We start from the raw sequence: 15,891 nt of genomic DNA, 5'->3' as shown, positions 1-15,891 counted from the left end.
AGACACCATTACAGTGGTGCATCGAACACATATGGGACGTTCTGGGGAGACGCCTAGCGGCACGTCCATACCCACCAGAAAATGTTCTCCAGCTGAAGATGGCGCTGACAGAGGAATGGACGATGTTACCGCAAGAACTTATCAATAACAGTGTTCTAAGTATGGACAGGCGGTGCAAAGCCTGCATCGACATTAGGGGTGGCCATATCTCCTACTGAGGACCACCTCTTCCCTTTGTTCCATCTTTGGCAGTGATGCATCTGTATAATGGCAGCCAGTGCTATGTTGCCATTTTTCAATAAAGTCCCTCTGTACCGTTTTGTTTCTGTTGTTGTGTCGGTGTTGTGTCCTTCATTTCTGTACCTTAAAAGGTTCCTTTGGTATGCTTTTTCCATATCCAGGCCACTCCTGTGAGAAGCTACAGGTGAAAACCTGACTGGTCCTTAAGTTTTGCACCCCAGTGTCCAAAACCTCGTACAACGTTATGAATGACAAAAATTTGACCACTCACAAGTGACATGCCATCCATGATTAATTCCTTGAATGCTAACCAGCTAGAAGTATGCTGTTATTAACATCATCAGTTGGTTCTATTGTATAAAATTTAAAAACTGTCTGACACAACTGTAGTCGCCTTTACGAAAGTAAAAACCATTTCCTTTACCCCTAGAGCATCATAGCCTAAGTCGCTTTTGCGCTAGTAAAATCGATATCCAACCAACCAAAATATTGACCCCTGATGGTAGTTACATGTTTAAGTAAATCCCATATCAATACCTTTAGCTGCAGATTCTTAATGCATGAATAATCACTGCTGATAATCAAAACAAGAGTATTACTACCTCAGGTTGCCGCTCCAGCATGCTGCTGTAGAAACAGTCGTCCAATAAATCCACAAAAGTCTTGCTAGTGTACGAGTCACCAATCCACAAGTTTAACTCAATATCTGGACAGTTAAAATCTCCCATTATAAGACATTCTGATTTACTGGCCCACTCTATTTCTCTGTACAGTTGTTGGTTGAGTCATTAGGCCTACAAAACGCTCCTGATTGTGTACTTATAAGTAGCAGAGAAGGCATAATTCAAATAGCAGAGGACTACTATAAAGTATTATATAAGGAGCAAGGGAATGATGCCTATCAGTGGAGATGGATCACAAATTTGCAACACATGCGACATACCCGATATCCTTCCTGGTGAGAAAGAACATGCATTGAAATAAATAAAGAATCAAAAGTCTCAGGCGAAGATGAAGTTTCTGTAGAGTTCTTAAACTGGGAGGAAGAGACATGACAAAAACTGGCAAGACTCTTCACAAAATACATTAGGAAAGGCTTGACCTCTAAGGAGTGGAATAATGAAATCATAATTTTTCTGCATAAGAAAGGAGGCAAATAAGATATTGGAAATTATAGACTGATTAGCTTGTTGTCTCACATCGACAAGTTGTTCACAAAGTCATCACTAACAGATTAAAAAGCATACTTGACGAGAATCAACCGAAAGAGCAAGCTGGCTTTAGGACAGGATTCTCAACTATGGATCGCCTTCACACAAATGAATGTAAAACACTACTATGCCTGGCATTTGTGGATTATGAAAAGGCGCTTGACTCCATACAGCATATGGCAATGTTTCGGGCATTAGAAAGACAAGGCATAGACACCCATTCATTATGATTTTGAAGAAAATATATGAGAATGCTACCACCTTTATTATTCAGAGGTTCCCAAAACTTTTTCGGATCACGGCGCCCTTAGTGTCTGAGTAATTTTTTCACGGCGCCCCTAGGCCAAAAGAAATACCAAACAGTTACGTTTATTAAGTAGTTAGGTCCAAACAACCTAATAAGTAATGTTGAAACTGTGACCTACCTAGAACTAGTAGTTCGCATGGTGTCGAGTATCGCTGTGTTTTCTTCGAAATTTTAAAATATCCCGCGGCGCCCCTCTGAGTTCGCTGCGGCCTTCTGGGGCACCGCGGCCCACAGTTGGGAACCGCTGAACTAGACAAAGACAGTAGCACATTTAAAATTGAGAAAGAAGTTCGACAAGGAGACACAATATCTCCGAAGTTGTTTACTACTGCTTTTGAGGAAGCTTTCAGAAGATTGGACTATTCGTAGAAAGGAGTCAATGTTGAATGGAGAGTACCTAAACCATTTAAGATTTGCAGATGACATTGTGATCATTAGCTACGATCCCGAAGATTTAGAGGAAAACTTTAATCAGTTACCCAGAGTTAGTAAGGATTTCGGACTAAAGATGAATATGGCTAAAACAAAAGTAATGATGAGTAGGTATGTCACAGAAAGGGATTAATCGTTAAAGGGGTAGAAATTGAAGAGGTGGATCCATATACTTATCTTGGACAAGTCATTAACTGTAACAACGTAAAATGGCTGGAAATCAAGAGAAGAATAAACTTCAGGTGATTATCATTCAGGAAATATAGGCGCATACTGAGGAGCAATATCCCAATTTGTGTGAAACGTAAAATAATGAATCTATGTATACTCCCCAGCATGACTTGTGGAACTTACCAAAAGAATGGAAGAGAAGCTGAAAACTACACAGGGAAGAATGGAACGAATCTTATTAGGAATCGGACCGTTGGATAAGAAAAGAAACATATGGATTAGGCAGCAAACACAAGTAGAGGACATTATTATCTAACTAAAGAACTGAAATGGACTTGGGCAAGACACATAGCTCGAAGACATGATGACAGATGGACTAAGAAAATAACGGAATGGTACCCAAGAAGAGCTAAAAGAAAACCTGGAAGACAACAACGGAGACAGAAAAATTCAAGAGTTTATGGGTAATAAATGGATGGTCATTGCACAAATCAGAAGAAAAAAAACTGGAAAATTGCTGGAGAGGCCTTCATCCTGCAGTGAATTGAAAATGGCTGATGATGATGAACACACTCCTACTCTCACATTTGCTTTCCCAGTGCTTATGTCACACCAAAATGATTCAATATTGCGCTGTCCATCCATGCAAACTGGATGCACTGCCTTAGATTTTGTTTCTTAAATAACAGCATGATCCCTCCTCCGTTCCTGTCCTGTCGGCCCTTTCTGTACACAGTAGGATCTCCATATTCAAATTCTGCACACCTTATATCTGTGTGACACCACGTCTCTAATATCCCAAGAATGTCCGCATTTCATGTCTTGACTTCAAATTCATCAAATTTATTTACTATGCTCCTAGCATTGGTGTGCATGCAAGTATTCGTGCATCTGTTCTTACTCTTAGTTACCCTATCACAGCCTATGTATTTACTTAGTTCATGATGATTCCCAGCAGTGTTTGAAATTCCTGGTACCTTGTTTTCCAGGCTGCTGCTCGTTCCAATAGAAGCAGTGCGAGAATAACTTTGCCTCGGTCTGCAGGTATTGTTGATCTATTAGTTTGTGCATCCTCCCAAGCTAGCAATTTTCTTATCCACCTAACACTGCCTTGATGTCATCAGCAAATATTCTTGCACCCTTTCTATTCAATTGTATTCCATCTCTATAGAAGCAGTCTCTCCTGTCACCAAGCACAGGCCACTCTTAGAAAAATTCGACCCCATGTGCCTTGCACAATCTCTCCAGAGCCGAATTGAATGACAAGGCTTTTATCATATACTCCCGCCTATTGTGTCTTGGCAGAAGTGCAGACACTTTCAAATTTAATAGTTTTTTTTGAACATTGAATCGTTGAAATCGTTTTTTTCAACATTGAATTGTACAAGTCCGCAGATCTCCAGTTTGCTATATACTCTCTTTAAAATAGTTGAAGCTTGCTAAAAAAAAGGGTATAACGGCAAAATATATGTTGTTATCGTGAGTCACTAAGCGAGTTAAAAGAGAATTTTAAAGAAATGTATGTATGACCACCTAGGAATGTTTTCCAAAAGAATATTTAACAGCAGAGATAAAGTAATCTGAACGTCATTTCCTTACCTTCAAACGTACGCACTATTCTTCCATTTCAGGCCTTTAATGTAAAGAGAAAATTAAAATTAAAGAATTGTCTAATAGAGAGATAAACGTAAAGTTAATCGATTAAAATTATAACGTTTTATTTTAATGATATTTTAGTTATCTGTATTTTCGTAACAATATTATGTCTACTAATTTCCCTGTTAATATCTGCAGATTTTCCACGAGATAGGAGCCGTTGAAGCGCTTCGAAAAGTTGCCAGTTCTCCCAACGCCATTGCTTCCAAATATGCAGCTCAAGCCCTACAACTGATAGGAGAGGAAGTGCCCCATAAATTGTCCCAACAGGTGCCATTGTGGACAGTGGAGGATGTTAGGGAGTGGGTCAAACAGGCATGTATCTCATTTCTAGATTTACGACTAGGGAATGCTCTAGTAATGATATGATAGTAAAATGGGTATTTTTTGTACAGAGGCATAAAAATTAATAACAGCACTTTATTAGACAGCATTCTATTACACTTTCAAAATTATGAATTAGTGAGCATAAATGTTATCTAAAATAAAAATTTCAATTAAAGGTTTCCATCTCGGTGAAATTAACAAGTACAGATGAGGCAGAGAAACGAAATTTTAAAAAGTCAGTAATTGAAGTACACAGCATGGTTTATTTTTTGAAGATGATATCCTGGATGTGACCTTCTCTGCGCAGACATTCCAATCTTCGACGCATGTCCTGTGATGCAGAATAGCATCACTAATGGAATTCTGGAAATTTCTTCAAGAATGCTCTCTTTCAGCGCTTCAGTATTGTGTGGAAGATGAGAGTACACTTTGCTTTTCAAGTACCTTTAAAAAAAGAGTCACATGCTGACAGGTCTAGCGACATTGGAGGAGAAGAAAATTCCTGGAGATGATGTGGTTATGAAAAGCAGTTGTATGGCTTCCATTGACACCCTGGTGGTATGAGACGACGCACCATTTTGTTAAAACTAACTAGCTTATTAACTTGAAGAAATATAGTAGCTATATCATCGGTCAAAAAAGTTGTGATCATGTTATCATAGCTGCTTGAAGTCACAGTTATTATTCTTCCATTATCACCTTTTAAAAATAGGCCGATAAGCAATGAAATGAAATTTCACACCATACTGTTATCCAGTTGCTGTGCAATGGCTGATGGAATTGGCAAGGAATCCATCCGACCAATAGCGAAAACTTTCATCTAAAAAAACTGCTTAGATGAAATGAGCTTCATCAGACATCCATAGATTGTGAATGAAGTCTTCATCATGCTCCATTTCAGTTAGCATTGCTTGACAAATTTTTATGGATAAGGAGATGGCGAGGTTTTAATTCTTGTGATACCTATACCTTGTGAATATCGAAATTTAAGTCCTGGTTCAATATTTGTCGTATAAGCTATTGTATAAGTTCAACGACAGTACATGCCAACGTGTAGAATGCCTTGGACTCCGTATGAGAATGATCCTGACAGATGCGATGTTTTCTGGTATACGAGGGCTTCTTATTCCACCTGGAAACTTATTTTTGATCTCAGAACCAGTTTATTCAAACTTACATACCCATTTTTAATAGTATGAGCAAACTGTACAGGATCTTGACACTTAAGCTTAAAGTGAAGCCCTCGTTGTTAGTTCAGTTGGTAGGTTCGCTGTTCTTCCTACACCAGGTGGAAAAGACCTAAGTTCGAGTCCCGTCGATGACGGGAGGAATTTTTATGGGCCTTTTTCTCAACGTGGCTGATTTAGTCGGTTTCAGGAGAGGGTAGCATAATTTTTCACCCAGAAACTGGGGTTTTTCGTCCAGCAAACAGAAAATTCACCACGAACACACGCAATTTACAGACAATATACACGGAGCAATCTGGCCTTCGTTGCTGATGATCCTAATACAACAACAAATTATTTATTTCGCGTTCACTTTAAGTTAACGCGAAATAAATGTTGAGTGGCCTTGTAACTGTTGTTATTTTTATAAAACGCATTGACGGCAAAAGCACGTTGTACATCACTCCACTGTTCCATGGTTACTAAATAGCATGATGTGGACAAGAACGAATATGTCAGATAAACGCAATCCTCCCCAACACCGGTAGCCTCAGAAAACCGGTTTTTAAAATCGTCCGTTTCCCTCCCCCAACCTGTACAAGTATACGATATAAAGGAGTGCCAAATACACCGAACATACTGTTTTTTAACATCTCTGCTTTGCATAATATTTCAATTTGTGATTTGTAACTCATTTTAACTATGTAATTTATATAACAATGACAGTTCGAGTAGTAAACCGAACTAACATTGTAGATATTTAGGGTCCTCGTGCAGTTTTAAATTTTCATAACCTTTGTTCTATACGTGATAAAATCAATCTGTAAAAAGGAAGTGAAAGAATTTATTATAGTTTTACTTACATATGTTCGTGGGATTGTTAATTCTCAACATGACTTGCAGTAAAGGATTGTTCTACAGATGCCGCACTTTGATCACTTACATTTGGCCTTCCGGATCGTGGTTTATCATTGACGGAACCTGTTTTTTAAATCTTTTTCATCCAGTTAGTTATGGAATTCATGTATGGTGCATCTTTGTTGTAATGGGCTCTAAATCTTTTTTGTAGTGCGATTACAGACTTTAACTCGGCCAACCACAGAACACAATTTACTTTCTCTTCTATTGAAGCCATTTGGTCAAGCCTATTTCTGAAAAAAAAAAAAATAATAATAATAAAATTTTTGTTAAACTACAATAAAATAAATGAATCACTCTACATACTAGACTTCACTAAATCACAGTTCTAACGTTTTTTTATAGACTGATTTTAGCATGTATAGAACGGAAGTTAAAATTGAAAATTTAAAACTGCACAATGACTTTATAATAACCCTGTATATACAAGAGTTCAGTAATGGAGAAGTTATTGGAAAGTATACTCAGAAAATATTTTATGTATACCAAAATAATTTACCTACAATGAGTGAAAGTGGCTCTGTTATATAACTTGTGAAATGCCCACATTGTCGAGTATGTTATTTTATAGTGAGAAGAAGCGGGATGGGATCTCGGAGCACAGGGTGGAAATTAGCACGGCTAATTTTTGTCATTCTGCTCTGGTTGAGCATTATTGGTGTGAGCAGCATGCTAACCTTAATCTACACTGCGACATTGAAATAATTGACTTTTCGCCACCTCTCATGAATATATATATTATTCACCAAACTCTAGTTTTCTTCTTTTTTTCTCGGATTCTCTTCGTTTCTTTGTTTTTTTTTTTTTTTTTTTTTCAGTCCCCTGTTTTTCTTCGTTTTCTCATCCTTTTTTTTTTTTTTTTTTTTTTTCTTCTTCTTCTTCTTCTTCTTCTCCCTCTGTGGTACATGATCCTCATCGGAGTTTGCTCCCCCTGTATTGTACCTGATTATCTTGCTGTTTAAAATAGCTGTATACTACGAATGTTTTATTCTTTCCAATTTGATAATGAAGCACATAGCTGGTAAAACTCTTTGCCTTGTATTCTAACACTTCTATTATTTAAATCCTACCAGTTTATCTAGTCCCTACTTAAGCACAATCGGACCTCTATATAACGAAGTCGATCGTTCCCTTGAAAAAATTCGTTATACAGTAATTTCGTTATGAAGAAATATGACCTTTTCAACAATGAAAAATGCCGTAAATTTAGAAATATAGTAAAAGATGGGAAAGAAGTGGGAATGAACAAATTTTCTAATATTTTAAAACAATTTATTAATACGTACATATTACAAATGAACTCATAAAAATTCGTCAAGAACAATTTCTCCACTGATCAAACCTCGCTTGGAACCCTTCCCAAGATTGCTCGATGTCTTCTAGTAGTTCATCCCTCTCATCTCTGTTAATTAGCATTTTAGCCAAACCTGCTATTGCTAAACAATTCTTAATCGTTGTGTCCGTCACATCCTGACTCCATACTCTCGTCAACTTTGATATGCACATCACAAATCTATAACAGAATCCACAATTTTTTTCAGTATGCGCCTTCGGTAGTTCATATTCAAATTCTTGATAATGCCTTAGTCCATTGGCTGCAGTTAAGACGAATTATTCAGAAGGAAGAAAACAAATTTCACACTTGTAATTTTGGAAATTACCGAGTGGAAGTTGGCAGGGCAGTTGTCGACAATCAACTCAATTTTTCTGTTTTCTTTCGTCATCTTTCTATCTATCAAAATTTAAAATCCACTTCTCAAAAATTTCGCTTGTCATTCAAGGTTTTTTATTGTAATTGTAGTCCAACTCTAACGACTTTACTCCTTTGAAACACCGGAGTTGTTTACTTTTGCTTATTACCAAAAGCATCAGTTTTTCATTACCAGCCATATTTGCAACCAAGAGGGTAATTCTCTCATTATTTTTACCACCCAAAAATTTATCACCTTTAAAAGTCAGTGTCTTGTTCTGCAAACATTTAAAAAAATAGACATGTTTTATCAACTTTGAATATGTTTTTGGACTCGTAGTCCTCCATAATTTTTTTCAAAACTGTTTCTTTTCAATGGGTATAGTCTTCTTCGATTGCAACTCCACTTTCATCAGAAATAACTTTTTCGAGTAAGCCATCATGACGCTCTTTAAATTCGTTCTGCCAACCAGAACTATCTTGGAATGTTTTGTGCCCCAGAAAAGATACGTACTCCATAGCCTTTTCTTTTATTAATAGCCCTGATATCGACATGTTTTGGTCTCGAATCAACTTCGTCCACTTAAAAACTGCTTCATTTACATCTTCCCAAAGGCATAATTTCGCACCCTTCCGACTGTAGCGTATCCAGAAACTCCGTTTCTGGATACAAGTTATATTTCTTTAAAAAAATACCTTCCCACTCTGTTCCATTTCCAAATGACTTCCCCCTCCCCCTCCAGCTCCTCGAGCTGAGGTGCGGCTCTACCGATTCTCCTTTTTTTTTTTTTTTTAATTAGATTAAAACTGGTTCTTCACTAAAAAAGGTTGCCGACCCCTGCTATAAGGGAATCAAAAATATATATACACTGTTGTTCAAAGAAAGTGCATCATCCCTTAAAATTGTAATTGTCGTTCGAATGAAGTAAGTATATGGCAATATTTCTTACAGATTGCATCAGATAAGATTGACATGCATATGTGATGACGTAATATTGCATCACCTAGTAGTAGTATAGTATCTTATATAGGACGGCACCTGAACGTCAATTCATCTTCGCAATATTACATCAGCTGTTACTTACAGCTATATAAGCACGCTCTGCAAGAGTTGCAGTCATTCCTTGCTTGTGTCAGGATGGCGAGTTACGTGCAGTTAACGCCACGAAGAAAGAGTGCTATTGTTGCTTTACTTGAGGAAGGATATTCCTCCCGTCATATTGCTTATAGAGTGTCTTGTAATCAGTCGACAGTGAGTAGATTTATTTCCAAACTCAAGAATGCTGGTTCTTCTGATAGGATAAAAGGGAACCGGACGCAAACGAGTCTCTTCGACAAAACAGGACCGCATTTTGAAACGCTTATGCCTTAAAAACCGTAAAGCTTCTTCGTCTGAGCTGAAAAGAGAATAGGAAAAACATACAGGAGTGGTAGCAAGTGCAGTAACAATCATAAAACGCCTCTTCAAAAATGGACTTGTAGCCCGTCGTCCTAAGAAGAAGCCCCTCCTCACACAAAAAATGAAAAATGCCCGATTAACATGCTCTAATAGTTGGCAGCAATGTATAAGCCCTAATGCATTACAGCAATGCAGAATTAGTTTCTGCATTGCTGCCAACTATAGAGCATGTCCAATGAGCAGTGGAAGTCAGTTATTTTCTCGGATGAGAAGAAATTCAACCTGCTTGGCTCTGATGGGAGACAAACGATTCGCCGTAGATGTGGTGAAGAATACCATCCAGACTGTATGGTGTCTACAGTGAAATTCCCTACCAGCCAAATGATATGGGTATGCATTTCGTGTCGCGGAGTAGATCACCTGCAGTTTATAAAAGTTTCCCTAAATGCCAATGGATACCTGGCTATATTGGAAGGCAAATTGCTGCCAACTATTAGAGACCACTTCAATCTGCCAAGTAACTGCATCTTTCAGGACGACTCTGCTCCTTGTCATCGGGCGAAAAGTATAAGCAGACACTTCTGTAGTAACTTTAGCTTCATTTCTGCATTAGAGGTTCGACAGTAATGTGTTTACATTTGTTACAGGTGAAAAAATGGTTGGAAGAACAGTTCATTACATCTCTTAGCTGGCCAGGAAACAGTCCGGACCTGAATCCTATAGAGAACTGTTGGCATCGTGTGGATCTGCAATTGCCAGAAAGAAACCAAAGACCCTTCGTGAACTTGAGGAAGCCATAATTCATGTTTGGAACCACGAACTATCAGTTGATTATCTTCAGAAATTGATCTTGTCAATGCCTCGACGATGTGCTGCTATCATCAGGTCCAGAGGCGGTTCAACTAAATATTAGTTTGCACCTGGTGAACTTTTCATTTTGTTTTCCATTAAAAATGATAAACTGAAGCAAATTGAGGGCTTTTGATAACATTTCAGCGATAATTGTCGTGTTTACCAAAACTGTTGTATAAAGGTTGCAAATGATCATTTTGGAATATTTTGAGAGCACCTGTCAAATATTACTTAGCTTTGCCTTAACTATTAATAAATATCTTTTGTTTATATTTCTATTTGTGATGCTAGTCATTAATGTAACATATCATCGCGAAAAAATCGGGTGTGGCTATGTCCGGGCACGGCCGGAGGAGTTTTACGTGAATACGTCACGACATTCCATTTATTTGTACACACAATTATTTACAAATTATATACAAAACTTACAAAGAAGATATACAGGTTGTCTCAAAAATATTGGTACAAATGTTTAGGGGAGGTAGGTAACATCTAAAGGAATGTGAATCGCATAGGAACCCATAACCGAAAATGTCACTGTAAGTCGGTAGACGGTGCTGTTCATCAGTTCGCGAGAGGGAAAATTTCTGGTTTACTCATTCAAGCAGTAGTCGCCGCACGAAGAGCATGCATCGATATACGAACTGTGAGCTGGCAGACATGCACCTAGAGTATGGATTAGCAGAGGGCAATGGACGAGCCGCTCAACGAAGTTATGGAGAACGCTTCCCAGACAGACATGTACCGGACCACTGTTTGTTTGCGCGTGTACATCAAAATTTGTGCGATTATGGGTCATTTAGAGGTAACAGGAGTAGTGCGGGCAGACCACGTTCGACGCGAACTCCCGCCTTGGAAAAAAGTGTTGAATGCCATCCAGAATAATCCTACTACACACGATAATCCTAATTAATAATCCTACTAACAGCACACGTGCCGTTGCCTCTGCCTTAGGAGTGTCTCGTTGCAGTGTACAGCGTGTCTGGCACGACGATTCCTTACACCCCTTTCATCTCCAAAGGGTTCAGTTACTGCTCCCCCAAGATCGTCCTGCACGTGTGGCTTTTGCGCAGTAGTTTCTCCAAGAAAGTGTTCAAGACTTGAATTTTCCAGCCTATGTTTTGTTCACGGATGAGGCTTATTTCCCTCGGGAAGGCTTATTCAATGAGCACAATGCTCATGTGTGCGCCCCCATGCGGCACAACATCGCTTCGCAATAATTGTGTGGGCAGGTATGGTCGGTGACTGCTTAGTCAGCCCATACCTGTTACTATCCCGCATGAACTCCGCTAAATATCGGATCTTTCTTGAACAAGTTCTACCAGGGTTACTTGACGATGATCCAGCAAATGTGAGACGCAACATTTGGTTTCAACATGACGAGGTGCCTGCCCATTATGGAAGGTGTGTTCGTGACCATTTGAACAGGCGTTTTGGGCGTCGATGGGTTGGCCCCGGGTGGACCCGTTGCCTGGACCCCACGCTCACCTGATTTATCGAGCCTTGATTTCTTTCTGTGGGGGGGCCCTCAAATCTATCGTGTATGAATCGCCTGTGGAGACAGAAATGGATCTCGTGGCGAGACTTGTCTGTGCTGCTGCTACTGTCAAAGAAACTCCAGGTGTGTTCGACCGTGTCCGCCAATCCATGCTGCGTCGGTGTCACGCAGCATGGATTGGCGAGAGTGCCGTGAGTCTCACGGCACTCTCGCCACCGCCTATGGCTAGAGTCACTCAACATAGTAAACAATCCAAAGGCATTAAATCGCCAGAAAGGCATACGTCTACATCCCATCCTGGAGACAACCGTTTTATTGCTGGATGATCTGTGGCGTAGAAAGCAGCACACGTCCGCGCAACAACAATGACGCATGATTAACGTGCCTCACTCAGCTCGTTGTATTGTATTAATTTTGTATTTAATTTGTCAGTTGAGAAAGGGACACGCGTCCCGAAAGCTACTGATTTTTTGTTAATTTTTTGTTAATACTTTGTTGTTTATACAAGTGATTTTGTTTTATATAAAAAAAAATATATATATAATAATAATAATCATAATAACTATATAATAATTAATAGATCAAAGCAAAGATGATAATCAGAATGTAAAATGAATGAAGTAGTAATTACAGCGAAAACGGACTACAAGTTGAGCAGAACATGAAATGACATCGGCTAGCTAAGATCGGCACTTACATAAATGTCCTTTACAAACAGCAAGATGGGCCAAGATGCCATCGCGATATATTTGTATAACTGGTTTATAACTAACTTACGTGTATATTAATATCTAAATGTTGGGAACATGTTTTCCCAAATGTTTCCTAACTTTCTTAAAATTGATTACTTTTCTGTAAAATTTAGATACTGTTATCAAGTAAAACTGGATACCAGTGCGAATGATCTAGTGATGGACCACATTAATCAATTGTATGGATCTGTTGCGAATTTTGAGTGTAAATGAAACACATTCCCAGTATTTAAGATACTGAACGATTGCCTATAAATGTGGAGTCAGGTGTTACTTATTCTCACTGTATTTTAAATAGACTCGCTACAGCACTTACTCAATACTCGTCATATGGTATAAGACCATTGAGAAAGGTGCACTTTCCTATATGCAGTTTAATTCTGGCTAGTTTTATTGTCCACTCCCCTTTTAATCAATCTCATTCATTAATACATAAGCAGTTGAGTTCTGGTATTTTAGGTTTCCGATTTCTTTTTGTCATTTTCACCTTGGAACTAAAGGATTATCCATAATATAAATATAGACTATTTATATTCTAAAAAAAAATCTCCTCGTTATTCAATTTGTCAAACCTTTTACAGCCTTGAACATCTTGGGTAAGGTTGTCATGCAGCCATTTGGTTTCTAGGCTGTACAACCCCAAGGATTAATTTTCATGTTAGGAATACTTTTTTTATGCCACTTATTCGCACACCTGTTCCAGCAGATCCACATCCTTCCTAAAATTGGTTGTCTCTATACCTGTAAACAGTGCTTAAAATGTATGACCTATGCAAGGCAATCCAATTAGTATGCAATCATTTTTCAATTACAACAGTTTAAAAAAATTTTTAAAAAAAGATACACATCATTTAATTAAAACTGTGCAGAATGTGTTAGAAGTGTCCATCTTGATCGTGCAGACATTCTCTCCCTGTTCTCACTGTTTTCTAATTTATCCAGAGCGTTTGGGTAGTTTATGCGAACCGTATTGTTGAATGCACCTTCATGTTCTTCTTGAGAAAAACTAGTGTTATATTACGCACCTTATTAATAAATGTTGCACTGCCTCTCAAATACCAATGCTGTCTCGGTGAAACTGCCTGTTACTGTGATCTGTCTAAAATATCTCGCACTATATGTGATGCCCTAGTTACGTCGATACACGCCGTTGACCAGTGGATTGCGTGATAAAATTAATTACTTAGTTGTTGTAGTTTTTTTTTTTTTTTTTTCATTATTATTTTTTTTTTTTTTTCGGCGTCAGCAACTTAAGCCATATCGCGCCGTATATAATGTTTGTAAATTTGCTGTTTGCTGGACGAAAAACCAAAGTTTCCGGGAATAAAATCCATGCTACACTCTCCTGAGGCCGGCTAACTTAGCGACGTTATGAAAAGCCTCATAAAAATTCCTCGCGTCACCGACAGAATTCGAATTCAGGTCTTTTTCACCGTGTGGGGAGTACGATGGTTATACCACTGTGCTACCCACGAGGACTTCTATGTAATGGAACAGTGCATATGCAGGAATCTACATATTAGATATATTTTTATTTTTAAAGCATTTTAGGCATTAGTAAGTTCGTAAATGTCATGCTGTCTTAGAAACATGTAAGCTATCATTAGCTCCGCTTTGGTTTTTTGAAATTACTGTACGCATCTACTTATTTATCGCTTTTGCAAATTTTAGTTAACCGAAAAATGCGCATTTTGTATAGCAGGAAAAAAAAAAGAAAAAAAAAAAGAAAAGAAAAAAAAATTAAAAATTCACAAAATTACGTTATATAAGGCATTTATCAAATATCCTGTATAACGAAAATACAATATCTCTTCAAATGACTCTTTTGTTATAGAGCTGTTATTCTTCCTCGTTCATCAACCAATAAGTTTTGTTTCTGTAACAAAGTGTTGAAGACATCTGATAAGGCACGAAATTCAAAATGTTTCATTTGTGAAAACAAACTTCGCAACCATTTTGCAGAAAATCTTATGCGGCTCTGAGTATAAATGGAAACCTTTTTAAAAGTTATTTAATTAAAGCTCCTTTTCAGTGTTTTTTTTAAATTGCAGTTTTGCTCACCTTGTTATTCAGAGTAAATCCCAATAATCTGTAATGGTGAAAAGTGAATTGAAAGGCACTTCAGTTAGAAATATGTTTAAAAAAAAATAAAAATAAATAGAACGGTGGCATGTGTTTGTGTTGCCATATAAAACTGAAATTAACTGTAAAAGATATTTACTGTGACAGAGTAAGTATTTTCTGAGACAGTCAAATAAACCTAATTCACACAATTTTTTTAAATTTTTTTTATTATTTATTTATAGATTGGATTTTCTCAGCACATCAATGAATTTACCAACAGCCGAGTAGATGGAGATCTTCTCTTGCAGTTAACTGAAGAAATGCTCAAAGATGACATCGGTATAAGAAATGGAATTCTTCGGAAAAGGTACGGGTAATTTCATTTGCACTTCTTTCTAAAAGTATCTTCAAAAACACTACCTTTTTATTACACACACACACACACACACACACACACACACACACTCTCTCTCTCTCTCTCTCTCTCTCTCTCTCTCTCTCTGCTGCTCAGATGCCATAAAAATAGCATTCTCATAGATGTTGGCTTCATTTCTTCCTCCATTTTAGTAATTGCATATTTAGGATATTCGATTTAAGTTATTAGACGCATGCAGGGACGGATTAAGGCTACCTGTAAATTTCTCGTGAGGCCTCTGCCTGTTGATCTCAAGCAGCAAAACCTATTGATTTATTAATATATAATCTCATGAATTTTAAACTTCGCATATCTTACTTGTTTATTAAATTTTACATATACTGTATCGTGAAAATCTGCCCACTAGAAGGCCAGCTACGCGGTAAGGATAATACTCTTTTTATGCACCATTAAAAAGAAATATGTCCAAATCAATTTATTGTTTTAAAAATATTCAGCAACAGATATGATTTCGTATGAAATACGAAAATCTGTCAAAAATTTATTGATCAATGAAAAGCAAAATGTGAAGCCGTATATAATGTCTGTAAATGGCGTTATTGTTCTGCGATCCATTTGCTATTCTGGGCGAAAACCCCGAGTTTCCAAGAATAAAAATCATGCTACCCTCGCCTGAGACTGACTAACACAGACACATTGTGAAAAAGGCCCATCAAATTTCTCGTCATTGATAGGATTCGAACTCAGGTCTTTTCCACCCAGTGTACGGAGGATGGTGATTATACCAATTGTGCTATCCACGAGGGCATGCACTCCACAAGGTGCTGCAGGG

The 15,891-nt window shown here is 37.8% G+C and overlaps 1 protein-coding gene across 2 annotated transcripts in view; it reads left to right on the top strand.

Annotated features, from left to right (window-relative positions):
- The window catches only part of Sarm (sterile alpha and armadillo motif), a 328,620-nt gene that overhangs the window by 224,108 nt on the left and 88,621 nt on the right, over positions 1 to 15,891 (top strand). For both annotated transcript variants that reach the window (XM_090374247.1, XM_090374248.1), the window contains exons 3-4: positions 4,156 to 4,332; positions 14,926 to 15,050. In XM_090374247.1, coding sequence (XP_090230373.1) covers positions 4,156 to 4,332; positions 14,926 to 15,050 — 302 coding nt within the window. The remainder of the gene's footprint in view (positions 1 to 4,155; positions 4,333 to 14,925; positions 15,051 to 15,891) is intronic.

This window comes from Mastigoproctus giganteus, chromosome 5 (genome assembly GCF_048544385.1).
Source record: "Mastigoproctus giganteus isolate SK-2022 chromosome 5, ASM4854438v1, whole genome shotgun sequence".
Taxonomy (NCBI): domain Eukaryota; kingdom Metazoa; phylum Arthropoda; class Arachnida; order Uropygi; family Thelyphonidae; genus Mastigoproctus; species Mastigoproctus giganteus.
The sequence above is the reverse complement of the archived record's forward strand: the minus strand, read 5'-3'. Positions and strand labels throughout refer to the sequence as shown.